General features: G+C 39.5%; 1 protein-coding gene across 3 annotated transcripts in view; it reads right to left on the minus strand.

Moving 5' to 3' along the window:
* The window catches only part of GUCY1A1 (guanylate cyclase 1 soluble subunit alpha 1), a 63210-nt gene that overhangs the window by 4783 nt on the left and 30634 nt on the right, over window positions 1–27793 (minus strand). For all 3 annotated transcript variants that reach the window (XM_029939783.1, XM_029939793.1, XM_029939802.1), the window contains exons 2-8: window positions 26023–26385; window positions 22199–22260; window positions 18529–18587; window positions 16528–17237; window positions 14646–15131; window positions 10717–10860; window positions 6616–6770 (exon numbers count right to left, since the gene is read on the minus strand). In XM_029939783.1, coding sequence (XP_029795643.1) covers window positions 6616–6770; window positions 10717–10860; window positions 14646–15131; window positions 16528–17237; window positions 18529–18587; window positions 22199–22260; window positions 26023–26277 — 1871 coding nt within the window. In that variant the 5' untranslated portion in view covers window positions 26278–26385. The remainder of the gene's footprint in view (window positions 1–6615; window positions 6771–10716; window positions 10861–14645; window positions 15132–16527; window positions 17238–18528; window positions 18588–22198; window positions 22261–26022; window positions 26386–27793) is intronic.

The raw sequence follows: 27793 nt of genomic DNA on the forward strand, positions 1-27793 counted from the left end.
TCCCCTGTGCTGGTTTACTAGCACACCAGTGCATTAGGAATAGTTTAAATAAATAAGCTAGATTTACATTTCATAAAAAAAAATCTCAAAAATATGGTATTCAGTAGATTTAAGGCAAGTCATGAAAGTATATGGGCAGGTTGAATGGGAATCAATTTTTCTCTGGTTTTGCTTTTCTACTTGCAGCAGAGTTTAGCCTCCTGTCCTCTCTCTCTCTCCACTTTCTTTCCTGGTAATTAGAAGTGACATGTCTTACTGGTGAGTTTGGGAGAAGTTGAACAGGCTTTTCTCAAGGCCTTCCTGCCTCTCTCTGTGGGAGCCTGACTGCAGGAAATCTATTCTAGGCTCCTCCCACCAACCCTAAGGGAAACAGAGTCCAGCATGTCTGACAGCGGGGGTTGGGGCCTAGAATATTTTTTTTTTAATTAAACTAGGATCTGAAACAAATATGGCAAACTGTTGACATTTATTAAATATTATCATTGACCACCACGGTGTCATATTTTCTTTGATGTTTTTTCTGTATGCTTGAAATACTTAAAAAATAACTATAAAAATGTAGGAAACTATAAAGGTTTCATAAATAAAAACATGTAAAATTATAAGTGATTAAGGGCTTTCTTTTTTTCTGTTCACATCATCCTAACATTTCCTGTTAAATATGGTAATTATAATTAAATTTATATTTAAATGTATATAAAATATTCAGCATTTAGAAGTGACTTTAAAGTATATCATTTGAATTTATTAAGTGCCTTGCTCAAGATGACGTATCTGGAAAGCTGTGTTTGGGACAGTATGGTGTGTCTTCTGAATACAAGTTTTATGCTTTTTAAAGAAACTTACAGATGAACACAATTAGAATGTCACAGAGTTAGAAATGTGCATTAAATCATCTTTAAGAAAAGATCAGATTTTTAAGGAAAACCAGTTGGAAAAAATTTAAATGAGAGGTTGATGGAATTAAGGCCCAAGAAAAGCAGCAAGTCTCCAGCAGGAGGTGGGAGTTTTCCTTTATTCTTTCCTGACCAGGTAACAGTGTCCCCGAAATGCTGCATTAGCTATACTGTTTTCTGTCATCTCTCCCATACTCTCTTTCCTCTCTTTGTTCTTTCCCCTGATAGAATTTAAGTCTTGTTATTAGTTCTCAGATCTCTCTTGCAAGTAAGCGTTCCAAGGGCTGCTACTCACCTACACTGGCCAAATTCATTTATACCTCCCACCTGCCATTTGTGTCTTCAATGATCCCCCACCCCATATAAACCTATCTCATTCATCCACTGACCTGAAACTTGGACAATATTTCAGTTTTCTGCACTTCGGTAAGAGCTAACAGGAATGCGGAAAACTGTCCCCCAAAATAAACTCGTTGTGACATTTAGAATAAAAGAATGAATAACTGTCATTACACAGCAATATTCTAAATTACTGAGTAGAACTGGAAGAGAAAGGTAAGGATTTGAGGTTAAGCGTTGTTTTGTGCATGTGGTTATGTATTCTGTGTCTTAAATTTGTGTTTCATAAATATATCAAGGAAGCTACATCTGATATTATTTAACAAATGTTACCCCCCAATTCAATGCATTACCAATAAAGTTCTCCCAAAGAACTAACTAGATGTTATATTTGTACAACTTTTTAAAAAGTTTTTAATGTTTATTTATCTTTGATAGGGAGAGAGAGATAGTGCATGAGTGGAGGAGGGGCAGTGAGAGAGGGAGGCACAGAACATGAAGCAGGCTCCAGGCTCTGAGCTGTCACCAGAGAGCCTGACACGGGGCTTGAATCCATGGACTGTGAGATCTTGACCTGAGCTGAAGTCAGATTCTCAACCAACTGAGCCACCCAGATGCCCCTGTATAACTTCTACCATCTACTATTTGTCCCAAACTTTGATGGAACTGAAATTATATCCAATTATTAAATTTCACAAAGCATGGACTTTTTGTTGAAATTTAAATTATCTATTTTCTTTTTAATTTTTTCTCTCATTCAGAAAAAAATAAGCTATTTTTATTATTTATTTATTTATTTATTTATTTATTTATTTTTGAGAGACAAAGAGAGACAGTGCGAGCAAGGGAAGGTCAGAGAGAGAGGGAGATACAGAATCTGAAGCAGGCTCCAGGCTCTGAGCTGTCAGCACAGAGCCTGATGCAGGGCTTGAACCCACCAGCCGTGAGATCATGACCTGAGCCGAAGCCAGAGGCTTAACTGACTGAGCCAACTAGGCGTCCCAAAAATAAACTTTTTAAAAGCAAGCATTTTAAAATGTTGTCAAAGGTATTTCACATTAAATATTTATTTCTTGCCTACATAAAGCGCTTTAACTACCACTTGCCCTTTACATAAAACATAAATGTTCCCTATATGAGAATGAGAGGTAAGTAAATTGAAAAAGAAAAAAATGAGGCACATGCACCCCAAGGTTTACAGCAGCACTTTCAGCAGTAGCCAAATTATAGATTGAGTTCAAAAGACCATCAACTGGTGAATGGATAAAGAAGATGGTGTGTATATATATATACACACACACACAAACACACACCACCTTCTTTATCCATTCACCAGTTGATGGTCTTTTGAACTCAACATATGTATGTTATAAATACATACACACACACACACACACACACACACACACACACAATGGAATATTACTCACCCATCAAAAGAATGAAATCTTGCCATTTGAAACTGTATATGGAACTAGGGTGTGCTATACTAAGTGAAATAAATCAGAGGAAGACAAATAGTACATGACTTTACTCATATGTGGAATTTAAGAAAAAAAGACAGATACACATAGGGGAAGGGAAGGGAAAATAAAATATCTTAGCTAAAACAGGGAGGCAAGCCGTAAGAGACTCTTACGTATAGAGAACAAACTGAGGGTTGCTGGAAGGCAGGTGGGCAAGGGATGGGCTAAATGGGTGATGGGTATTAGGTGGAGGGGTACTTCTGGAGCGCCTGGCTGGTTCAGTCAGTTAAGCATCTGACTCTCAGTTTCGGCTCAGGTCATGATCTCCTGGTTTTGTGAGTTTGAGCCCTGCATCATCGGGCTCTGCACTGGCAATGCAGATCTTGCTTGGGATTCTCTCTCTTTCCCTCTCTCTCAGGCCCTCCCCTACTCACGCTGTCTGGGTCTCTCAAAATAAATAAATAAATTTAAAAAAAAAAAAAGGAAGACGGCACTTGTGATGAACACTGGGTGTTACAGGGAGGTGATAAATCATTAAATTCTACCCCTGAAACTGGTATTACACTATAAACAAACTAGTAAATAAAAACTTGAAACAAAAAAAGGAAAAAGAACATACCACATTTGCTTACAAAAGATAGAAAAAAAATATAGCAAATGCATTGATGCTCAGTATTGATTAAATTTTCATTATAACTTATATATATATGCATATAAACATATTCTAAGAAATAATAAAAAACACAAAAATGTGAATAGTTATTGTCTCTGGATCGAGAAATTATGAGTTACTTTTATTTACTTATAGCTTTCTGATATGCAAATATATAAATTTTCTAAAATAAGCATCTATTACTATCATAAAAATAATCTATTTAAAAAGGGAAACACTGGTGTTAAATCTGTTTTTGAACACCTAGTAAGTCTAGTAATGTTGCCAACAGGGTGACTGTAAGGATTTAAGCTACAGGTCTTGTCCTGTTGCCAAAAATGTGTATCAAAATGTCATGATCCTCTGTTGAAAAACAAGAGATCCTATATTATATTTCGGGAGTGAGATGAGTAGCTGATATCAATGTAACCTATCAAGGTTCAAGATAACCGAACTCTGAGATATGAAACAATGGAAGATTTTCTCTTATATTGCTTAAAAACAGCTAAAAAAGACGAAACAGAAAGTACACTTTTTCTCTCCAGAGGCTTGGTTTTAAGGATAAATACACACACACAGACTCCTCAAGGTGCACGTACACATATATGACGTTACTGAACATTCAACAGAAGTGACTAGACTAGCAACTACTCGTGTTATCACTGGATTCCCGCTCTCAAATCCTCTAAAGAAAGCAAGGTCAAATCCTGAGAATAGGAGTTCTCACCCCTTCCAGGCTTACCTGGAAGACTACAGGTCTATTACCATTACAATAATCCCTGGGGAGTTTCCCAATTCTCATGCATAGTGACTCATTTTCATGTTAAAGAATGGACAATCAATAAACATTTCCAGCTTTCCTACTGTGTTCCCTGCATTGATCTGGGAACTAGGGGTGGAAAATGTCTACCACAGGAGGCTGACGCTCTACAAGGGGAGGCAGGCAATAAACACATAAAGAAAACACCACTTCAGACAGATATGAGCTGAGAAGATGAAAAAATAAAATAATGTGAGGAGTGTGAGGTGAAAGTTGTTCCTCTGGTATGACAATTAAGGAGGGTCTTTTGTTTTTGAGAGAGAGAGGGAGCCTGCATGAGCAGGGGGGGGGGGCAGAGAGAAAGAGAATCATAAGCAGGCTCCTCACTCACCACGGAGCCCAACGTGATCCAGGAAAGAAGTGGAACGCAGAGGAATAGCCAATATCTTCAATTTAGGCAAGGGTTTAGGAAGTCTGATGAATAAAAGTAAGGTCAGGGTGGCAGGGTATCAGAGAGTGACGGAGAAAACGGAAGAGAATAAAGTGACACAGGTTGGCAGGATATTGATCAAAGAGGACGTTTTCGTCTCTAGTAACAAATTTGAATTTTATTTTGACTGCAATGGGAGGTCATTAGAGGGTTTTTAACATGGGAAGGATGGTATCTGACTTGCGCTTCAGAAAGACAATCTGGCCACTGTGTGGAGGATGAACTGTGGGCAGGGGGTGAGCAAGAAAGCAAGCAGAGAGTGAGGGTGATCCTGTTGGCTGAGGTGGAACAGGTGGAGGAGGCCTGCCTTGGGGTGTAGTACTGAAGGAAGTCAAAAAAAAGACGTAGTCAGGATATTTAATTGTAGGAGGGGGTGGTACGCTGTAAGAGGGAGAAAGCAACGATCACTCTGAGGTTTAGAGTCTAGGGAACACAACAGACGGCAGTGCCATTTTAAGGAGGTAAAGCTCGGCTGGGGTGGGGAGTGGATAATTCATTAGATCGTAGTGTGTGGGAAATCACCTGTTCTAAGACTATTGCGTTAATTTTAGTATGTCAACCAGTCATCCAAGTAGGAATACAGGATATGATACACGAGTGTGTAGCTCAGTGGAGAAGTGTGGGATGGGCTAGAGATTTAAGGAAAAAGGCCAGTCAATAAAGTTCCGACAAAGAGGAGCATAGGGACAGAGGTCTGGGCAGTACAACGTTCAAAGGTTTGGTAGGGAAAGAGTACCAGCACGAGACAGTGAGAAGGTATCACCATGGGGTGAGAGGGAAACCAGGTTAATGGGGTGAGAAGGAAACCAGGTCAATGTGGTGTCACCGAAGCGTGAGGAAGAAGATGTTTAAAAAAGGGAGTTCTCAGCCCTGTGGTTGCCAGAGATGTTGAGGGAGGTAAGGGGAGAGAACTGACCATGATTGTAGCAAGGATCAAGGATGGCCCTGGTAAGAACCGTTTCAGTGGGGTGCAAGGGACAAACGCTGATGGGAGGGAGTCAAAGCATGAAGGAGAGGTAAAAAGAGACGGTGAACATAGGCAACCCTTGCAAGGAGCTTTGCTGGAAAAAGGGGCAGAAATATAGGGGAATAGCTGAGACACATGGGGAAACAAGGAAGAAACTATGTTAAGAGTTTTAATAGTAAGATACGTCTGTATTCTGATGGGAATAATCGTTTCACCAGAGAATTTAATCACAGAGAGAAAGCAGGTATTTCAGGAGGTAAGTTTTGGAGAAGACGAGAGGCAGCAGCAAACCTGGACGGAATCATCTGGAAAAGCAGCTGGGCAGCTGGCATACAGTCACTGGACTCAAAGTCTAGGACCAGGGCACCAGGGTAGCCAGGCTGATGGGATCTGCCCGAGAAGACACTGCAGTGCTTACCTGACTGCATTTTGTTCCTTTCCTGTGAAATATGAAGTGAAGTGATCAACTTAACTGGCTGGAAAGGAAAGGTTGTGGAGTTTTAAGGGGAAAGAAGATGCTATACAATATTTGTCTCTGAGAATAGAAAAGATAACTTGCTTGGTGCGATTAGTTTGATGAGTTCCACACATATCTGGAAAGGGTTTTGTTATTCAAGCGTTTCCATTATGAGTGGATTCTTAAAATGAGATGAAATGTATCCATGTCTGGCACCTGAGTTAAGGATACGTTGAGGACCATGCCCTCTAACTTGTGGGGAACATGCTAACATGCCAGTGCCAGCACTGTACTGGTCAGATTAGCCGTCAAAGCATGGAGGGAATTAATACGTGCTTTGAAGAGAATAGTGCAGGGAAATAGGATGTGTATCAAGGATTACAGGTGGGCTACAAATATTTTGGGAGAGTTGTTCTCATGATGCTAATGAATAATTTTAGAAAAAGTGAGGATGATAAAGTTATTGCTTTTCTTTTCCTGGCAAGATTCTCTAAGCAGGAAAATGTTACGGATGATGAAAGAAACCAATGGGAAAAATATGACAACTGTGTATTAATAAAAATAATAGGCATTCAATGCAAACAGTACCTGTATGTTGTGGGGCTGACATTGATTTTCCGTGGTACGCTGCAGGATTCAAATTTGTTTGCCAAGGTGACATTGTTTCCAAAAAGACAGTAACGAGGCATTTTAACGCCAACGACTCCAGCAAAAACTGACCCAGAATGCAGTCCAATCCGCATCTGAAATCAAAAAGTAACACAGGATCCTCATCATTGGTAAAACATTTCCTGTTAGTATTGAATGAAAGCTGTTTATTTATTAATTTTTTTAATGTTTACATATCTTGAGAAAGAGAACACATGAGCACTCAGGGTAGGGGGAGAGAGAGAGAGAGAGAGAAAAGGAAAGAATCCCCAGCAGGCTCCTTGCTTTCAGCTTGATCTCATATACCCTTGAGATTATGACCTGAGCCAAAGTCAGGAGTCAGACACTCAATTCCACTGACTGACTGGGCCACCCAGGTGCCCCAAATGCTGTTGAAATGATTTGCCATTTGCTGTCCCTGCACCGTCCCTCCCTTATGCAAAACTTCCTGCCGACTTCCTTCTATTTGCGTCCAATTACTAGTGCAGGGCCCTGGGTGGCTCAGTCAGTTAGGCAGCCAACTCTTGATTTCGGTTCAGGTCATGATCTCAAGGTTCTTGAGATTGAGCCCCACATCAGGCTCTGCACTCCCAGTGTGGAGTCTGCTTCGGATCCTCTCTCTGCCCCTCCCTACACTCCCTCTCTTTCTCTCCCTCTCTCTTTCTCAAAAATAAATAAATATTAAAAAAAATAAATTACTAGTGCCAAATCAATTGCACTTCTTAACTCTTCTCCACTAAGCACGTATATCTAAACAAAGCATCTTTCACCTGCCTTCAATGCCTGAAACACATCTCCATGCATACCCATCACAGTCACCAGAGTGACAAGATGAAGGGTCTATGGCCAGTTTACGTGAACCTGCTCTTGTCCATCAAGTAAGACAGACATAATTTTTGGACTCCACGTGTTGTTTCCCAATGCGCTGTCAGAGAAGGGCAAGAGACGCCAGCTCTTAGAATAGAAAGAATAAATGAACTTTATGACAAACACTACCCCACTGTTCCAATGACTAACATGAAAGAGAAAAGGCACAGGAATGTTCCCAGAGAAAATGACAGAGGGAACAGAGCAGGGGCAGCTTGGGCTTGCACCACAGTGACTGTGAACACACTGTCATCAAACACACCTGGATGCACGGAAACCCAGAGTTGTGCCATATCCAGATATAAGGTGCAGTCTGGGAAATGTGGGTGCAAGTTTAGGAATTCTGAAGGCTACCAGTGACTTGGAGAACAACTGAAACATCTTAAATTGGCATCTTCCAAAACATCTAAATTCTTGAAGATCTTAGAAGATGTACAAGTTCTTAAATTGCTGCTACAATACAGCAAGATAAAGTGGGGATATTTTATATGACAATTGGACACCGTGTTCATTATTTTCAAGTCCTATGCACAGCTGACCATTTTTTAAAAAGTTACAATTATATATGCATTTTAAATAAAGACCAAGTACTCAACAATTCAGATGTTATACAAGAAGAATCCAGCTTTGCCTAGTTTTACAATGAATTTTAGTTATTTGCTAACAATGCTCTAGAATCCTTTGTTTAGAAGATGTCAAATCATGAATCCTGCAAAATTTTCAAGCACAAGCTTATCAATCACCAAATTATCAATCAGGAGATCTGCATTCTCAACCAAACTTGGCTAATAACTAACAATCTGATTTTCTGTAAGTCTCTTTATCTCTCTCTTATTACTTCCTTATCCATAAAATACAAGATTGAATTAGTTTTAGAGTCCCTTCTTTGTCAGTCTCATTTTAATCAGCAAAACTTAGACATTTGTTACCCCTAACATTTTCTTCTTTGGGATGATATCGTTTTACATGTATACCAACTGATCAATATGAACAAAAAGCTAACTTCTGTGTATAAATGTCAAACACAGTTTTTAGCACATATCAATAAAGAAGTTTCTGCTCTTCTGGTTAAACCATTTTCTCTCTCTGTACTTAATTATTCTAGCTTTTTCTTCAAAAATTTTTAAAGATTTTATTTAAGTCCAAGCCAATTAACATTTAGTATAGTAATGATTTTAGGAGTAGAATGTAGAACTTGCATATAACACCCACTGCTCATTCCAATAAGTGCCCTTCTTAATGCCCACCACCCATTTAGACCATACCTCCAACCAACACGCCTCGAGCACCTCTCAGTTTGTTCTCTGAATTTAAGAGTCTTTTATGGTTTGCCTCCTTCTCTGTTTTTATCTTATTTTTCCTTCCCTTCCCCTCTGTTCATCTGCTTTGTTTCTTAAATTCCATATATGAGTGAAATCATAGATTTATCTTTCTCTGGCAGACTTATTTCACGTAGCATAATTCATTCTAGTTCCATCCACATTGTTGCAAATGGCAAGATTTCATTCTTTTTGATGGCTGAGTAATATTCTGTTGTATATGTATCCCACATCTTCTTTATCCATTTGTCAATCAATGGACACTTGGGCTCTTTCCATAATTTGGCTATTGTTGACAGTGCTGCTGTAAACCTTGGGGTGCATGTGCCCCTTTGAATCAGCACCTTTGTGTCCTTTGATAAATACCTAGCTCCTCCCATGCTGCTCTCCCTCCCTCTCTCCCCTTCTCCAGTTCTGAATTCTACTCTTAACTCCACAGATTTCTTATGAGGAAACTTCAATTTCACAAGCAAACTTACAAATTCATTTCAAATTCACAAAAAAATGATCCAAAATTTATGATGCATTTCAAGCCCTGAATGGAAACTTGTTGGGAGCGTCTTCCATTTGGAGACCGCTTTTGATGCAGCCCATGTCCCATCATGGACATCTGGGGACAGGAAGGAGACTGACAGGAATCTGTTTCCATGTTCACGTTGTACTTACTGACTTTCCCTGCCACATTCGGCCCTCTGGTTTCTATTGACACTCCACCTGCGGTTTTCTAAGCCAGAGTGGGTGGATGTTAGTAAGGAAATCAGTAGTGATACAGGATTTATAAACATGGAATGTTGGAGGAACACAGAGCTTGGGGGAACAAAAGGAAATATTTCCTATTCTTTCACTCTGATTCTATCCCATGGGCTGGCAGGGTAGGGAGAAGAAAAGGGCTGGGCTCAGACATATGGCTTCTATTACAAAAAGCACCAAGACTATGCTTCTAAGTATTCTAGTTGTGTATTTTGCATTTTTTCTTCCCTTTCTTTATGTCTTATAGCATACCACATAGGATTCTATATTACTTCAAAGGCCCATTTCTGAAGGTCATCAAGGAAGGACCACCCTATAAAAATTAAGTGGCAAATTCATTATAAGTAGGACAAACAGAGGTGTTCTATTAAATCAATGCCTAACATGGTAATTTTATGTTCTCATCTGCAATAAGACATTATTCTGAGATAATCTAGAAATTTTAGTGTGTTATGTGCTTTGGAAAATATTGGTGGATTAACAGTCGATTTTCATTAGAGTGTAATGGCCTCCCCTGCAGGGACTGGAAAACTAAAACTTACATTTTCCAATCTCCCTTGCATTTTCTAGGTGGATTGAGGTTTGGTGAATCACATACCCTTGCAAGGGATTTGGAAGCCAGAATTTCTGCTGTGACTGCTTCCAAGTGCCAGCGCAACTGTGGACATCTTCAGGTTTTCTAGCAGAGTGCCCTGTTTGCGGTTACTAATTCTGTGAGGGCCACGATGCAGGATTTCCATGTTACTGACTCAAATTATAAGTGCAGTTTTGTTCTGCGGCCAATAAGAGAGGCAGCATCTTTCTGAACACAGCAGTTTCCTGACTGTGGCTGTGGTGTTATGGTGTTGGAGCCAGCTTCTTGATCTTGGAAACAACAATGGTTTCTGAAGTGCCACTTTGGGACCCATTTTGTGAAGGTTTAATTTATAGATGGCATCGTTAGTCCTCTCAATAAGCCACTCGATACCCCATTGTTCGTGCCTTCCGCTTCCACAAGTTAGAGATTTTGCTCTCTGCAATTAAACCCTGAGGGATGTACTATTCTTTCGATAACTAATAAGCATTTACTCTGTGACATTTCCTGGACAACATGCGTCTGCCTCACCTTGATAGGTTCTCCATGGGGAGACATGACTTCGTCAGAGAGCTCCATCATCTTCAGGGCCATCAGTGCTATCTGCACTGCGTGGGTGTCGCTTTCTTTGTGTAATCCTCCAGCCACACAGTATGCATCGCCAATAGTCTCCACCTACGTAGAACAGATATTCCACATTACAAACACAAGTTCGGAAAGAATTATAGTGCACATCAGAGAGCAGAAAACCTCAGTGTTCGTCCCTTGTAGAAAATGAGAGTAAATCAGATACACTCAGAAATGGCTCTCCTTTTCAGGAAATTATCATAAAGTTTAGTTGTCTTATATCAGGCTCTGCTCTGGAGGGCAGTGGGGTCCGGTGAGCACAATATTAAGAGGTGGCTTCTACTTCTAGACTTGCTGCTGACTCAACACATCCTTCCACCTTTTCCTCCCCTCACCATGTAAAACGGCTCTTTAGAGGCAAATGATGTTACGTAAATGATATTTTGGGTTTATAACAAATTGTTTAAAGATAACTGGAATCACTTGCTGATTTTATATCCTTTTAGCATACAGTATTTTGAACAGTCACTACTGTTCATTCATGTGACTCAATCAATGTCACATGAATTTAGTAAGAATGTGAGACATAAAATTAAGACATTCTGGTTTTTCAAAAGGATTTGGGGGTTCTCGTAGCAACTCTAAGTGTCTACATGAATATTAACCACAAAGTATAGAAACCAAGAAAGATGTCAAATAATGGTGCTCAGAAGGTTACTGAAAATCAAGCTGTTATATAGATTCCTGTATTATCATTGTCATTGCTGTTGTTGTAAGAGGTGATTTTTATCTGTCTGTACGCTGATGACAAAGCTACCAGTTAATTTAAATCTACAAATAATCCACCCAACTGTAATCATTGCATTTTCTCTTCTAAATATTTATGGCAACGTAGCAGATCGTATCATTCCTCTTCTCCAAACCCTCCAGTATGGAGGGATGGAGATGAGAAAGGAAAAAAGAAAGGGAGACAGACTTTCAGTGATTCTCCATCTCACTCAGGATAAATGCTGAAACTCTTATAATGCCTCCGAAGTTCTAACTTTTCTGCGAATTTCTGACATGATTTCCTAATCCTTTCTCTTGCTCATTTTGTCCCAGTGCCATTGGCCTCATGGTATCCCTCAGTCATACCAAACATATTCCCACTTGCTATTCCTTTGCCTGGAACGGTCTCCTGTAGATACTCGCTTGGCATGTCCCACATTTCCTTCAGGGCCTGCTAGGAGGTCACCATATGAGAAATGCTTGTCCCCACCGCCTTCTCTAACATAGCAATCATCCCTTGTCTTCTGCACTTCTCCCCCCTTAACTTTATCCAGAATATTACACCAGTTGGAATGCTGTAAAATATACTCACTTGTTTATTTTCTGTCTAAGCTAAAGTAGAATATTAGCTCTCTGAGTTTGTCTGTTTTATTAACTACTGAATTACCAGCACCCAGTATATATGCTAATGAATGAACCAGGTGCTATAAGATTTTCCTCCATGAATTCATACGAAGTGCCAAAAATCATGTCTAACATCTCTCTGGTGCCCAGTAGTGTCGCTAATCAGAAGTGGTGCCCTTACTCCTTGGTGTTCGATGAGGCCTACTTCTCTACGCCATTACAGCGCCTTGTCCGCAGGAGTTCAGAAGCAGGCATTTGCCAGGTCACAGAGGTCTGGCATCAGTCAGCCCTGCCCTCCATTCCTTCTACGTGTGAGATCTTCTCACTTGTGTTGGCTAACGCAGGATGACAGTAAATATTTGCTAAAACAACCAATAAATGAATGCTGAATCAACTGAAAAATGGATAAAAGACTGGAAGCCAATAATACAATGAAATGAAATAAAATCCTGAAACAAACACGTCCTGGAAAAGAAAAATTTAACTATTCCTTGGAAGGCATCACACTCCCAGGTGAGTGTATAAGGAGACATTCTGTATCTCTTACATTTATCTCCTGGTTAAGACCTTTCTTGAGGTCTTCACAGCTGTCTTCAAATATTTTCATGAGAAATCAAAAGTGAAGAGAAGGTGGAAATAAGGGGGGAGCAGATGAGTCACTATCCATCTTGGGTTGTGGTTGGGTAAACAGGGAACTCTGTGGCTACTATCCATGTAGCAAGGAGCACAGACTGTGAAAACTTGATCGGAATAACCACATTGTTTCAGTTTCAACGTTTCAATATTCATAGAAAAGGGCTGCTGTTTCTGCATGCAATCACAGCAGTTGTAAAGGAGACCAAGAATTTCTTCTCACAGTTCTGAGAGGAGATAATGTCAAGATAGAAACTATCTACAAACAAATATAGTCAATTCCACAAGAAGCTGTCAAGCTTAACCTAACTGAAGCCAATTATTTTATCTGTAATTATACATGGACCTCCTTTTTTTCCCAAGGGAATCAGAGCTCAGTCTGGAATTTCCTGCCAGATATTTTAAAAAGGAAGGTTTTATTTCTCGCATCTAAATTGGAACAAAGCAGAAGCTTATGTATTTGTTTTGTCTTCAATAATGTCTTTATTTTATGTTGGGCAAAGCTCTGAAATGTCAAGTTGTTAGCTAAAAGGTGAGTCAAGCCACACAAATGAGAAGGAGGCTTTATTCTTAATGCCAATGGCTAAAATAATGCAAAATACTTTAAATTAGTAAAAATATGTTTTAATTCTAAAAACATGGAACACAAAATCGCTTTATTAGTTCTAGTATTGCTAATAAAGTTACATTTTTAAAAGTTTATTACACATTGGGGATAATTACTGTGCCTCCCTGTGTCTAGAATGATGCCTGGTAGGCACTCAAGGAATCCTGAAGGGGCACCTGGGTGGCTCAATCAGTTAAGAGTCTGACTTAGGCTCAGGTCATGATCTCATAGTTTGTGGGTTTGAGCCTTGCATAGGGCTCTGTGCTGACAGCTCAGAGCCTGGGGCCTGCTTCGGATTCTGTGTCTCCCTCCCTCTCTGTCCCTCATGGTCTTTCTCTCTCTCAAAAATAAATATTAAAAAAAATAAATCCTGATGCATTGTGAATAACGGATGTTATTTTCCATAATCTTTGTAACAGTCTTATTTATGAAGATGATTGGACATAATATATGTTATTCATGCACATAAATTCTGTAGGTGGATATCACTTTCTCTGTTTTAGAAGTGGGAAAGGCTACGTAACTCTCTCAGCTTACAAAGCAAGTAGGGAACAAGATTTGAAGACAGGCTGTTTTCTTCAGAGCCATTTCTGACCTTAGTCTCTTCAATAATATCTTAAGTAGGTTTTTTTCCTCTTAATCAGCCATGCAAACTCTCATGTTAACTCTGTATTGAGATAATCTATTTTTTTAAGTTTATTTATTTATTTTGAGAAAGAAAAAGAAGTGGGGAGGGGGAGCAGAGAGAGAGGTAGAGAGAGAATCCCAAGCAGGCTTCATGTTATTAGTGCAGAGTCTGATGTGGGGTGAGTTAATCTATTTAAATATCATATAATACTCATGTTTCTTCTATACTTTTACTTTCACAAAGGATAAATCTTCCCCATACAAGCCATAGTTAAGAATTATCTCTAATAACTCAGTTGCCACAGTCTAGGATCAGGTTCACTGATTCTGAAACTGAGCCTGTCCCTGGGTCTCCTCCACTCAGTCAAGTACCCCTACATTCTATGCACATTCTTTGAGAAGACAATGTATCAGTCCTTTCGTGGAATAATTATCTCTGTTTCTGAGCAGACTCAGAGCTATTTCTGGCTAGAGAACACCCACATGATTAACGCACAATTCCTGCTCCCAGGATGCAGCTTGTGTAGCCGTGCAGAGACAGCCTTTTGTCTGCTTTGTAACTCCAGTCCTGGTTGAAGAGTCTTTTGTCAGTGACTTTGGCCTGAAAAATGGGCTAGCCCTGCTCCACCCCTACCTTGTAGACATCCAGCTCCCCGCACTGCCGGTCGAAGCGAGTGTAGAGTGCATTGAGCATGGTGATGACCTGCAGCGGTGAGCACTGGGAGCAGATGGCAGTGAACCCCACGATGTCTGAGAAAAGCATGGTGACATTACTGAACTTCTTGGCTTGCACCACTTGCCCTTGCCACAGCTGCTGTGCAACCTCGCTGGGAAATATGGAGCACAGGAGATCCACCGTCTTCTTCTTCTCCTCCTCCAGAGCTTGGTGGGCTTGCTCAAGGGTGGCCTTCAGCTTGCCCAGCCTCTTCTTCAGGCCGTCCTGCGCTCGGGCCTGCTCCCCTATCAACACCACATCCCGCAGTGCGTTGTGGATCGGGATGTCTGAGAGGTAGAGTCCTCGCCCCGTGAAGTCTTCTAATCGGTCCACACAGGGAGAGCCCAAGAACAAGATTGCACTGGATTCAACAATGTAGATCATCTGGCCTTTGAGGTCCATAACCTGTGAAGCAAAGGCAAAGCCAACTCTCGTGGTTTATTCAAGTTTCCAACACCTTTCTGAGACAAAAGGAAAGGTAGTAGATACAGCGACAGTCCCTTTGTATAAACTTAATTGTTTCCACTTGCAGAGGAACAATATGCTTTCTATAGTTTCAATTTATTGTGTGTTCTAAAGTGCATCCAGACATTAGAAGAACAGACAGACTGGAGTAACTCTACATAGAGATCATGATTTTCAATAAACAGTGCAAAAATTTCTTGCTTCAAGCCTTTCTCACTAGGGGGAAATGCTGATGTTTTTGTTATTTAGTACATGCTTTTGACAGTAGCAGATTGCGTAAAGGATTGTACCAACGACACCTTGAGAGAAGTGAGGCTTTAGGTGACCATCCTGGGACACCAGATTGACTTTATGAGTATGAACAAATATGTGTATGTGTATTCACAGAAGAAGAGAGTCCAAATCAACTCAAATGTCCTTCAAGAGGGGACTGGCTAAATAAAGGACGGACATACAATGGGATTCTATGCAGCCTTTGTGAAAGTGAAATAAACCAATACCTCGTGACACAGAAGAATGCCTCAAATGTACTCTTTAGTGAGAAAAACAATTTCTTGTTTTTGATTTTGTTTTGATCTACCCCCAAAATGTATATAACTAATGTCTGATTTTTTTGCTGCAATGAACATCTTTAAAGCCTTACCTATTTTGAACATTTACCGGCATTATTTTTTATGATAAAAAGTGGTAGACCTGTTTTCACTTTGGGAACAAAAAGCATAACTCCTGGAATTATGTATGTTTCAAAGTGAGATGCATCGTAAGCCTGATTGTTGGCTTTACTAATGTACCCTCAGCTATGATTTTGAAAACTCTTTCCTTGGACTGCATGATTACCAAAGTTCTTGGCCATGAGAACGATCCCACCCCTCCACCATTCTCTAACAGATAAAAAAGTTATTGATTCTCCACGTCTATTAAATATCGATTAAAAATCCATTTAGTCATCTCCCATTACAACAAGTAGCTTTTGTTTGTCTGTTGTAGAATAATGCCTCATATTACTCTAAACTGTCAGATATTTGATGATAACTGAAAACATATTTTATATAAATATTTATCCAACCAGTTTATAAAATATTCCAAAAGGATTTTAAAAGGTACACTGCATTCAATAAATATTTGTGAAGTAATGGATCCAGTAAGCAAGGAAATGATTGCAAAAAGGATTTTGCTTTAAATTTATCTCAGCCTTAAAATTATTTCAGACTCGTCTTAAGCATAAATGTTTTATCATTACATTTGAAGTGATGCATATGTTTTTACCTTTTTGCTTCTAGTCTTTAAACAAGAAGTGACTTATTTCGTATTCAAAACACGATTCCGTTCTCCTTACCCTTGAAGATTTCTTCACAGAGTTGTCCCATCTCCGCACTCGGACCACAAACTGCATGTTCAACATGGTCAGGATGCCACTAAACGTCTGCTTGATTTTTGGAGACAGAATTTCAAAGTACTCTTCAAAATTAGGCTTTCCTTGAAAGTCTCTCCGGTTCATCAGCCTTCTAATGCCGTTGCCGAACTGCAGAATTGTCATGTCTTTGTCAAACATGAAATGAAAAGGGAAGGTCTTGCAGAAGAGGGAAGCGGGGATCACCAGCGAGGACTGGGGTTTGCCGGGGGACAGGGACGGCCTGGTGCTTTTGACATGAAGCGAGTATAACAAATAGGGCTGATTAACGAACTCACTGCCGTCAGCACGGAAGCAGGGAGGCATCAGGGACACGTCCACTTCGGTTTCGTACAATATGTGAGCAGCTGCCTTAATGATGCCAGGGAGAATCAGGGATGTGATTCTCTTAGGGAAAAAATAGTAAACATTTAAGAAATTGTGATCTTTATCTAGGCATAGAATGGAAGCATCCTCGAACCTGCCTCTCTTTTCTGCTTCTTGGCAGTAGCTGCTCTGTTTCAGAAGGGTGCTGAAGCTATTTAAAAAATCTTTGAGGGTTCCTCCAACCACACCTAAGATGTGTTCATCTTCCTCATAACATATTTTAAAAAGCTCTTCACCAAGAGATTCTTTGATGATTTCTGCTGGAACTCCTGAAAGTAAATAATACATTTTTTTTTCCATATCAAACATATCCTCTCGGAAGAGCTGTACCATTACTACTATTTTTAACATTGTTTGATTTGATGATTTAGTTCCCTTTAAGTCCGGTAATAAGATTCCCAGCCCAAATTAACCACCTGTGTTCAAATTATCTACATGGATTAGTTTCCAAAATCCTGCTAGCTCCAAATAAAAACTTCCCAATCAGTTAATTATAAAAGAATGATCATTTAAGCCTAATCCATAATTTTTTATCTCCCTTAAGAGTTCGTTCTTACAAAAGAACAATTAGAATTTACAGAATCAAGTTCAATTCAGAAAAAGCTCCACCACCTCTCTGTTAATGGCAAAAATGGAATATCCTGATGAAGGGGGCACCGTCCCACCTGGAGGGCCCCAGCAGTACGAACGTCAGAGAAGAATTTAAAATCACTGCTCATGAAACTCAATTTGTCAGTTTGCTCTAGAGATGATATAAAGTAATTTTTTTATTGCAAAACAGCATTCTTGTTGTTTAATGTTACCTGGAAGAATATTTGTTTGGAATATATTTACTTCCGGTAACTTCTCCTTTCCTAATCTCTTGTTTTCTAAACTCTGTGTATCATCTTTTTTTCCTCATCTATAATTTGGAAAGACAATAATGCTCTTTCACTGCACCGTGGTGATGTGTGGAGACTGTTTTAGAATAGTGTCTGGCTCCCAGGAAGGGCTCAGTGTGTTTGCCATCGGCATTATCATCATCGTTAAATTCTTAATATCTTGTACTTTTGGAAAGATTTCACTCATTTCTCCATGTACTCCAACTTTGAAAAAGACAGTATGACAAAGTTACTCATCTACTTGTTTCCCTCAAACTCATTAATATGAGAACTCTGTTAATCCTTTTTTCTGATGATTGCTTCCAACCTTTAAAAAAATTCTTTATTTTAGTTTGTTGAATAAAATTTTTCATGCATAAATGGGGAATACTTAGTTTAAGTTCAAGGCCAAAGCATGTAACTGTCTGTGAGTCAGCTTTCCATGTGGCCTTATCTCCTTCTCAGCAAATACATACAAAGAAAGGGAACATTTTAAGTCAAACAAAAGTACACAATTATCCTTTATGTTAACACAATACATAATACTGAACACTTTATTCTGGAAATCACCTTTAAAGAGAGAACATTAGTTCTGCAGGTAAATATTTTTTACTAGTAGAAAATAATAGTTTATAGGTAAAATATTAGTTCTGTGAGTATAATTACTCCTTCATTACATATACTGAAACAATTGTATTACCTGCTGCAATTGCTTGGTCTGTGATTATTTTTTCAAAGTCTTCTCTTTCCAAAGATTTCCTGAAAATATGTCAACATCTTAAATTATAAACTGACAAACGGATACTACAATTTCAGATTATAACATACAGACATGACGATGGGAAATAATTTACCATTTCAGTAGAGTTAAATCGTGACTATTGAGTTTATAGGAGAGGAGTTAACCCAAAACAATGTTGGAAAACTCCAAACTATACCTATTTGGGAGTGTTTCATAATTTTCTAAAGTATATTTATCTTTTAAGTTAACTTTACCTAGGCTAATACTGTGCTGTTTACACCGCCAGGGAACCAACCAGAAGTATGAAATGGCCAAGTAAGAGATGGTAATAAATCAGACTAGGGGTCTTCTGATAACACGACCAAAAAGAAAAATTTACACACTGATGGATTTCACTTTTTAAGTATCACTATCTTCTTTCTAAAATTTTTAAAAATGATTTTATTTATTTTTGTGAGACAGAGACAGTGCGAGCAGGGGAGGGTCAGAGAGAGAGGGAGGCACAGAATCTGAAGACAAGCTCCAGGCTCTGAGCTAGCTGTCAGCACAGAGCCTGACGTGGGGCTCGAACACATGAACCGAACTATGAGATCAAGACCTGAGCTGAAGTCGGACACTTCACCGACTGAGCCACACAGGCACCCCACTATCTTTTTTCTAAAGCAAATACATACCATCCCTTGCTTCTGAGTTTAAGGTTCTAAAATTTAACTCTCAGGCATTATTATATTTAATGATCCACATATAAAAATTAGACTCTAAAGAAATCTATTCTTTATTCAATTACTCCATTCAGTTTTACTACATAGAGGTTGATAATATTATAGCATACATTTTGACTGACAAAATGTTTTGGTAATTTCAACTGGATAAGTTATTGATTTATGTTTACCTAATTGTTTTTTTATGATTTCTGATAGTGACTGATTTCTGACCAAGTTGGTCAAACTACTAACAAATTTTTAAAGGCACCCAAAGTTCTATTTGTAGTTCAATTTGCCATTAGATAAGCCAAGTTTACAGACAGGCAAAAATCTAAATTTACACAGATTTCAGTAAAACACAAAACATGTAGAGAAGTTTCAAAAGGAAATATTTTCCTGAAGGAAAACTGCTCAGTCCACTACTTTATCACACAAATGTACATTACTTTTAATTGTTTAAAATGGTATGTAGAGGGGTGCCTGGGTGGCTCAGTCGGTTATGCATCACTTTGGCTCAGGTCATGATCTCATGGTTCGTGGGTTCGAGCTCTGCGTAGGGCTCTGTGCTGACAGCTTAGGCTGGAGCCTGCTTCAGATTCTGTGTCTCCCTCTCTCTCTGACCCTCCCTGCTCATGCTCTGTTTCTCTCTCACAAAAATAAATTAAAAAAAAACCATTAAAATGCTATGTAGAAATTCTTTCTTATCTAAATTGGATGAGGATCACTATAAAATTTTTATTTAGTTTATATAATTTTATAACTTCTTGTTATGTATTATTTTATATTAATCAATCTTCAGATTTGCTTATTTTTCTCATTTAAGCAATTTATTTTTTCTTTTTCCTAGAGAATGAGAGTGTTTCTGCTCAAGGGACTCTAATTCTGCCAATTTCCAGCATCCAGGATATGCGATGTGAGCAAAATTTAGTTCAAACAGCACATAAGGCAATCAAAAATTAGTTTGCTATCTTTAACTTAAAAAAAAAGAGTAAGCTTGCATATGTACCAGCAAATGTATGTGTGCCTGTACACACACACACACACACACACACACACACACACACACACCAGCCATGCATAGATATGATGATATGATCAAAAGGTCCCAGGGAAAGAATCAAAGCAAAAGCTCTCTGGGAAACCAACCGAGAAAGATACTACAATGACTGCACTAAAATCCATTTACTTAAAAGGTGGGGCACACAGAGGTCCTGTTTTTTATTTAGAGACAGTTTATTACTTAATATATTGATTCTTTGCTTTTCAAATCATATCAGATAATGAACAGTCCACAAAAAAAGGGTTAACTTATGGTCAGTGGTTGGCAAGCTGAGAGGAGTAGAAACGGCAGCTGACTTTCCAAAATGAAGATGGGGGAGAAACAGGAACCAAAAATATATCCAAGAACTAAAAAACCAACACAGAGAGAAGCCATGTAGCATATCAGCAGGCAGCCATGAGAGAAAAGGTTTGTTATTTTATTTTAACAGCTGAATAATTATCATTAGGGCGGTTTAAAAGTATGATCAGCTCTTGAAGACCTAAAGGATGGGTAAAAAAATTTTCAAGACTTCCAAAGAAAATGAGTTTAAGTTCTGAGGTATTTTTAAAGAGATACGACGCTGGGAACACATCCTAACTGAGCCCCTGCTCTTGCTTAGGAACATTTCAGAGCACAGAGCCCTGAGAATAAATTTGGAGCAGACCGGCTGCCGAGGCTTTAAGGAGACAGCACAGTAGCCCCGCGACCGACTTGCTGCTGTCTTACCGGCTTGCCTGAGAATCAAGGTCAGAGGCGTTCTGGAATGCTTTTCCTATCACTCGTGTAAACAAAGCTTCTGTCAGACACACAGTTTCACACTCTCTCCTGCACCCCTCATGACCCCTTCTTGGCTTGCCTGTTGCCTGCATTCTGGGACCAGTTAGTCAACTAGGAAAATTACGGGCAGATAATCCACTCATGAGAAATAGAGAGATGAATGAATTTATAAAACATCCCCCACAATGGTGCTGGTTTGCAAAGCTGCAATGTTCAATTCCTCAAATTTGAATACCAGTACTTATTCCATTATTTACAAATGAAATACTCGTTGAGAGTTCATGGAATTAAAAAAAAAAAGCCAATCAAATTATCCACCAGTAGTGAATGTGCCAAGACAGATTTGAAAAATCAACTATATAAAGCAGGTTTCTAAAAAAAAAAAAAATCACCTTATATACTAAGCCTTTACAGAAAGCTTTCTTTAAAAAATATTCAGACTAGAAGAAAAAAGTATAAAAGAAACAGATACTCAACCAGTACACACAAATATAACCCAACTGGTGATGAAAATTGGGAAATACCTCCCTAAGGATTGATGGATTGTTGCTGCTGTTAACCCTCTGATCAAGCCCGCCCTTTAACCAACCTTCCAGCTTTGATTCTTCTTCAATCTCCTCCTGACGCAGTAGCGGAAAGTTGAACTGATGGGAGTCAAGGGGCACTGGGATCCTGCTCTACCTTTTGGCAGTATCCTTCAGGCACAGAGTCTGTCCTGAGCATCTGGGACCTAGGCCTTCCATGTTAAGTATTGTGGAGATTACCTCTTACTAGGAAGACTTGTTAAAAGCAGCAGTATTTGGCAACATGATCAAAGTCACGGCTCTGAAAAACACAGGCTTGCAACTCAGTCCTGCCCTTTCCCAAACAGCTGTAAAAGTCCTAAACATTTTACATAAACCTGAGCTTAGATGTATCAAATGTGGAAAATGAAGGCACTTAACTTCAGACTAGTAGCAGCTAAAACACTTAGTCCAGTTTCTGGCATACCACAGGGATTCGAAACATGTTGATGCATTCACGAAGTGGTGGACAACTGCAGTGGTATCAGTGACTGCTAACGGATGGTTCATACGACCACAGTGGTTCAAGTGCTTCCATTTACCTGCTTTCTTTTATTTTGTGTTTTGCCAATGTTCTCTGAAATGCAAGGTTCAGCCGCTCCATCTAAAAATTGGAAAAAAAAAAAGGTTTTAAACATTCCCTTGTTAAATAATAATTTACTTGAAGATACAGATTTTAAAAACATTGTCCTGTAAGCTTCTTCTCAAGCAGAAAACATGATCACTTTACTGATCAGTGTGATGAATTTACGCTTTGGAAACAGACACTGATTGTTGTTTCTCAACAGACTAGATTGTCTAGAAGTTTCTCAAATCTGGAAGAAACAAGGAGCTCAAATGAATCTGAGTTGGCTGTGGGCTGTGGATCACAGGCTTTGCCCTCTGTGGGTGGCCTCCCTGACAGCCACGACACAAGGTCAAGTTGAATTGAAATCCAAACAGCAGACTCTGGTTTGCTGATGCCACATCTTCCCTATAGAAACTGTGGGCATCACTTCCTCTGGGTCAGGAAATCCTCTTGGATGTTCTGCCAATACTTCCATCTCAGCAAGCAAACTCCTGTTCTCTTCACAAACCCTACATGCAGCCACCCCACTGTTTTCCTGCCCTCAACAACAAATGCAAATATATGTTTCATATTTCATTTACATGTCTTGGCCTAGAAAACTCTGAAGCCATCTCTGTCTTTCCCCCTTCTCTAATGCCTTAAAATCCAAGCTTTCACCAAGGTCAGCTGATCATTGACTTAAAACAAATCTCGGATTTACCTTAATGTGTACAAATTTCCCTTCTTTGAACTAATAATTATCATCAAATACTTATACTTTTACTCTCTTTGATTTCTGAGTATTTCATGAGTTTCCCTACATTGCAAGTTATTTTTATGCAAGCCTCCATACTTTGTAGATACATGACTATCAATTAATCTCTCTTAACAGCTTGTTTCTCTAACTAGGTGGTTAAGTGGCAAGTGGAGCATTGGATAGCAGCGCTGCCAATTTTTTTTTTTTTTGCGTTCCATATAAAAACCTTATGTATCTATATGTGTATATGTAATTGTTGATTCTTTCTGTAGTTCGCCCAGAGGAAAGTGAAAAATTTTCTGGTTATGTTCCAAGTTGGGAAATTCCTTTTTCCTTAAGTACTATTTATAGCTCTCTTCGAGTTTCCACTGGTCAAGTGAGGCAGCACAGTTAAGCAAAATAGAGAAAGCTTATGTTTCAATAAAATGAGTTATGAAAAGGCATTTTAGTTTTAAAATGCATACAGATCTTAGAAACAAATCTGGAATTTATTGGGAAAAAACAAATGAAAAGTTTGCATTGGATGAGCAATAGCATCTTTCCAGGTCCTTCTATTCCTCTGTTATGGAATGACATCTTCCCACTCTAATTGTGCTATGGATACTTGCCCCATCCCCCATCAAAAAAAAATGCCTGAATTGTGGAGTTAAATCAGATTATCTAAAGCAAAAACTATAATGTTGTCATGTGCTGTTTTGAGTCTCTCCTTTGGGTTCCAATAGAACTGAAAATAAACAGTAGGCTACGCATTAAATCTGTCCACTTAAAAAAAATCAGTAAAAACAAATGCTGAATTTGATCCAAGACATGCTGACATTGGGACGGTTGATAGAGTAATCTACACTGATCACCACACAGTCCAAATGCATCCAGCACCGGGACATTTATTGTTCTAAGGCAAATGGCCTCAGTTGTCAGAACTGTAGTTGTTAATGCCGAATGTACCTCTTTCACCCTCTAGAGTTCCTACAGCTTTGCCTTCCTTGCTACATGACACTACAGTCAGGACTTCACATACAGATTCTTCTAGATAAAGAAAAAAAGTAAAATATCACTTATATTTGGTATTCAGAATGTTTTTAAAAGAGATTCCAAAATGTGTCTGACTTTTATGGCAGGAATTCAAAATTTATCAAACAAAATAATGAAGCCAAGATGGTAACGACAGGACCCAAGGAAAGCATGGAAGCCCTCCAGAATTCCTACCATCGCCATCTGTTCATCTCTGTGCATCTCACTCAGTTCCTGGAAATAAGAGGCCCAATCACTTCCTGGACTATGATGCCAACCACCTCTCTGAGAAAGGCGACATTGCTCATCCGAGCCAAAACTGGCTGTCTAGTGTCTTGGGTGGGGTGAGAATAATGAAGTATTTCCATTTCAAAGGCCATTAACCAAAGTGCCACGGTGCTAACGCTATGTTTGAAGTGAGTTCCCTCAACTCTCTGCTGACTCTTCTTCCTCCATCTTCAAGCTACAATGCTTGTGTCTTTCACAGTCACTCTACGCATACTGTGGACAGCAGTAATTGCTCTACCTCTTCAAAAGCTGGTGACTTTAGTCAAGTCACTTAACCTCCCTAATCCTTCCTGGAAGTGAGACAAGATCACTTCTGAAGTTCTGGTAAGTTCTAAAGTCAGCAATCTGTGTTTCTTCAGTTCTCTACACAAAGCAGAGGCTTGGTGCTGGGTTAATTAACATTTTTCAACAGATTATTATAGCTAGAGTCGGATTATATCAACGTCTAATCTCCCAGATGAAGTGAGTTTATACAGAACTGTAAACACTGCCAGAGGGAGAAAGACATCATGAAAATTCGTCAGCTGCTCTTCTCTTTAGCTCCGAAGCGGGAGAGGAGCGCTCCATGTATTCCTTATTCCTAAGACGTGTGACCTCATTGATATTTGCCCGGTCCCCAAGGTTCTCCTACAGGTGGATTAACAGGAGGTGCCTCAGATCATGAAGCAGCATTAGGCTACACAGCTCACAGCGCTGTATGGAGAAGTGTCAGAGGTAATTTGCAAACACAGGGCCATGACTCTGACTCAAGGACTCTAGCTTGAACAGACTTCTTCACACTCAGAGCCAGAGGAGGAAAGGGGAGAAGTTCCCACCTCAACAAGTTGGCAGGGAACCTGTGATGCTCTTTGGAATTAGAAAATAAGTTATTCTTCAAGGAATTTAATTTAAAAATAATAGCTAACAGCTATCAGGCACTTAAGATATGGCAAGAGCTATGGCTTATGTCACTTCATGCTCATTAAAACTCTAGGGAGTAGGTGCTATTCTTGCTACCATTTTATAGATAAGGAAGCTGAGGAGAAGAGGGCATAAGCATTTGCTCCAAGTCATAGAGCCCATCAGAGTGCAGGATCCTTTAGAAAAGAATTCAAAATCTTTTTTTAATTATTTTTTAAATGTTTATTTATTCTTGAGAGAGACAGAGAGGCAGAGCAGGAGTGGGAAAGAGGCAAAGAAAGAGGGAGACACAGAATCCGAAGCAGGCTCCAGGCTCTGAGCTGTCAGCACAGAGCTCGACATGGGGCTTGAACTCAAACGCCACAAGATTATGACCTCAGCTGAAGTCAGACGCCTAACCAACTAAGCCACCCAGGCACCTCAGAAAATAATTCAAAATCTTAAACATTTTAAGAGTAGACACAATTGAAGAACACAATTGCTTTGGGGTGCCTGGGTGGCTTGGTCAGTTAAGCGTCTTACTTTAGTTCAGGTCATGATTTCCTGGTTTGCAAGTTCGAGCACTGCATTGGGCTCTCTGCTGTCAGCACAGAGCCTGCTTTGGATCCTCTGTCCTCCTCTCTCTCTGCCCCTCCCCTGCTCACTCTCACTTTCTCAAACATAAATAAACATTAAGAAAACATGTTTTTTAAAACAGAACATGTTTGCTTTTAAGAAGTGTTTTTTAGATGTTTCTAGGAAATATTCTACATCTATTATATGTAGCCTTGAATGTGAGAAAGCACATCTTTATGTTTCCCTTAAAAAATGTTCTTTTACAGCTTTCAAAATATCAGGAAATTCTCAAAAGGGCAAACACTCACCTCTGGAAAAATCAGTTTGCAAATACTCTCTGCTAAAGTGTGAAGGTAAACTCGGCTCCTACTGGTCTTTCTTTGAGGAAGACTTCTTTGTACATTCTTCTCAGGAGCATCCTGACAGATGGGCAGAGTTGCTTCGCCACACTCTGAGCTTCCTGCTACGTCTTCTGTGGGCTCTTTGGGAGCCTGGCCCGGCGCCAGCAAGGATAAGGGGCACTCCCCTGTGATCTTGAGATCCTTCAGCTTCGTGCAGAACATGGTGTTGGGAGCCTCTCGCCTGCTGTGGCTAGCCTCCGGGGAGCTGCTCTTCTCACGTGGGACAACCAGGAGTCACTACCGGATCAAGGGGGCTGGTGACTGGGGCATCTAGGGGTAGTGGAGAGTCAGAACAGAAAGCGAAGTGGTTTTGTATACTTATCAAAACAGAAAAATACAGGTGTGAAAAAAGAAAAGACCACACATCCATAGGCCATTTTCAAGTAAAAAGAAAATTCTGGGGGACATGTGAGTTACAATACAGATGAAACATTTGGTAAAGATCTTCGTTAAATATGCGTGCATTTTAATATATGAAATACTTGGTTTTGTAGTTTTCAAATGGAATATAATTTTCTCCAAATGTCCCTACCGCAAACTACTGATTTCCATTTTTATAGATAGCCTATTTCGTTAAGTTGGATTTCACAAGATGGAACTTTATGATTTTGTGACAGAAGCCAAGTGTAAATCTATGTCTTAGCGCTAAGTCCTACTACATTCTCATTATGCTTCCCTTCCTGAAATATCAGAATGGCAGAAACCAGTGTCTCCAATACTTAAAGAAAAAAATATAATGATGTTCAAATATATGTTTTCGGCTGAAATACTGAGTTTCAGATGAAAAGAAAATTAATTGAGGGGCGCATGGGTGGCTCAGTGGGTTAAGCGTTGACTTCAACTCAGGGAATGATCTCATGGTTCAAGAGTTCAAGCCCTGCATCGGGCTCTGTGCTGACTGTCCCTCTTCCCTCTCTCTCTGCCCTTCCCCTCTTCTTCTGTCTCTCTCCCTCTCTCTCTCAAAAACAAATAATCATTTAAAAAAGAAAAAATTAATTGAAATGATTACTGCAAAAGAAGATACTTGTTTCTATAAACAGCAAAATAACTCAGAAACATTAACAAAAAGTAAAATAATATTTTTTCAAAGAACTGATCCCTATGTACATGCCCCTGGATTCACAGGGGTCTCTGGATTCGAATCTAAAGGACATGGAATAAACCAAGAACGCTTCTCCTCTCAGAGGCCCACTGAAATCATGTATATGGCTAGTCCAGCCTATTTCCTTTGCACTTTTGTTTTTGTTGATGTTGTAACCGCAAGTCCCCCCACCCACAATTCACAACCCATTTATAATTAGTTATTTGTCGCTGAAACTGTCTCATTGTGAATTCAGTTTGTCAGCAATACTAACCATCTTAGTAACTGGGTCCACCAACTCTTTTCATTCTTTGCAAATCAAAAATACAAAAAGAGTGCAAAAGAGCCCACGCTTCTTACTTCCTACGAAGTGCCTGGGACAGGGCTGGGGATTCTGTACTTGCCAGTAAGCCTCACAGGAACTGTTCGATCGGTCCTCACAACAACCATATGACAATCTCCGATGTTCCAGAGGCTCAAAAGTTTAGGTTATTTTCTTTCATTTGATGTGCAAGAAAGTGACAGGCCAGAGTTCCCAAGTAGGTCCATCTGACAGCAGAGCCAGTGTGTTTGCTATTAACCCCAACTCCCAGACCA

This window comes from Suricata suricatta, chromosome 1, assembly GCF_006229205.1.
Source record: "Suricata suricatta isolate VVHF042 chromosome 1, meerkat_22Aug2017_6uvM2_HiC, whole genome shotgun sequence".
Classification (NCBI taxonomy): Eukaryota; Metazoa; Chordata; class Mammalia; order Carnivora; family Herpestidae; genus Suricata; species Suricata suricatta.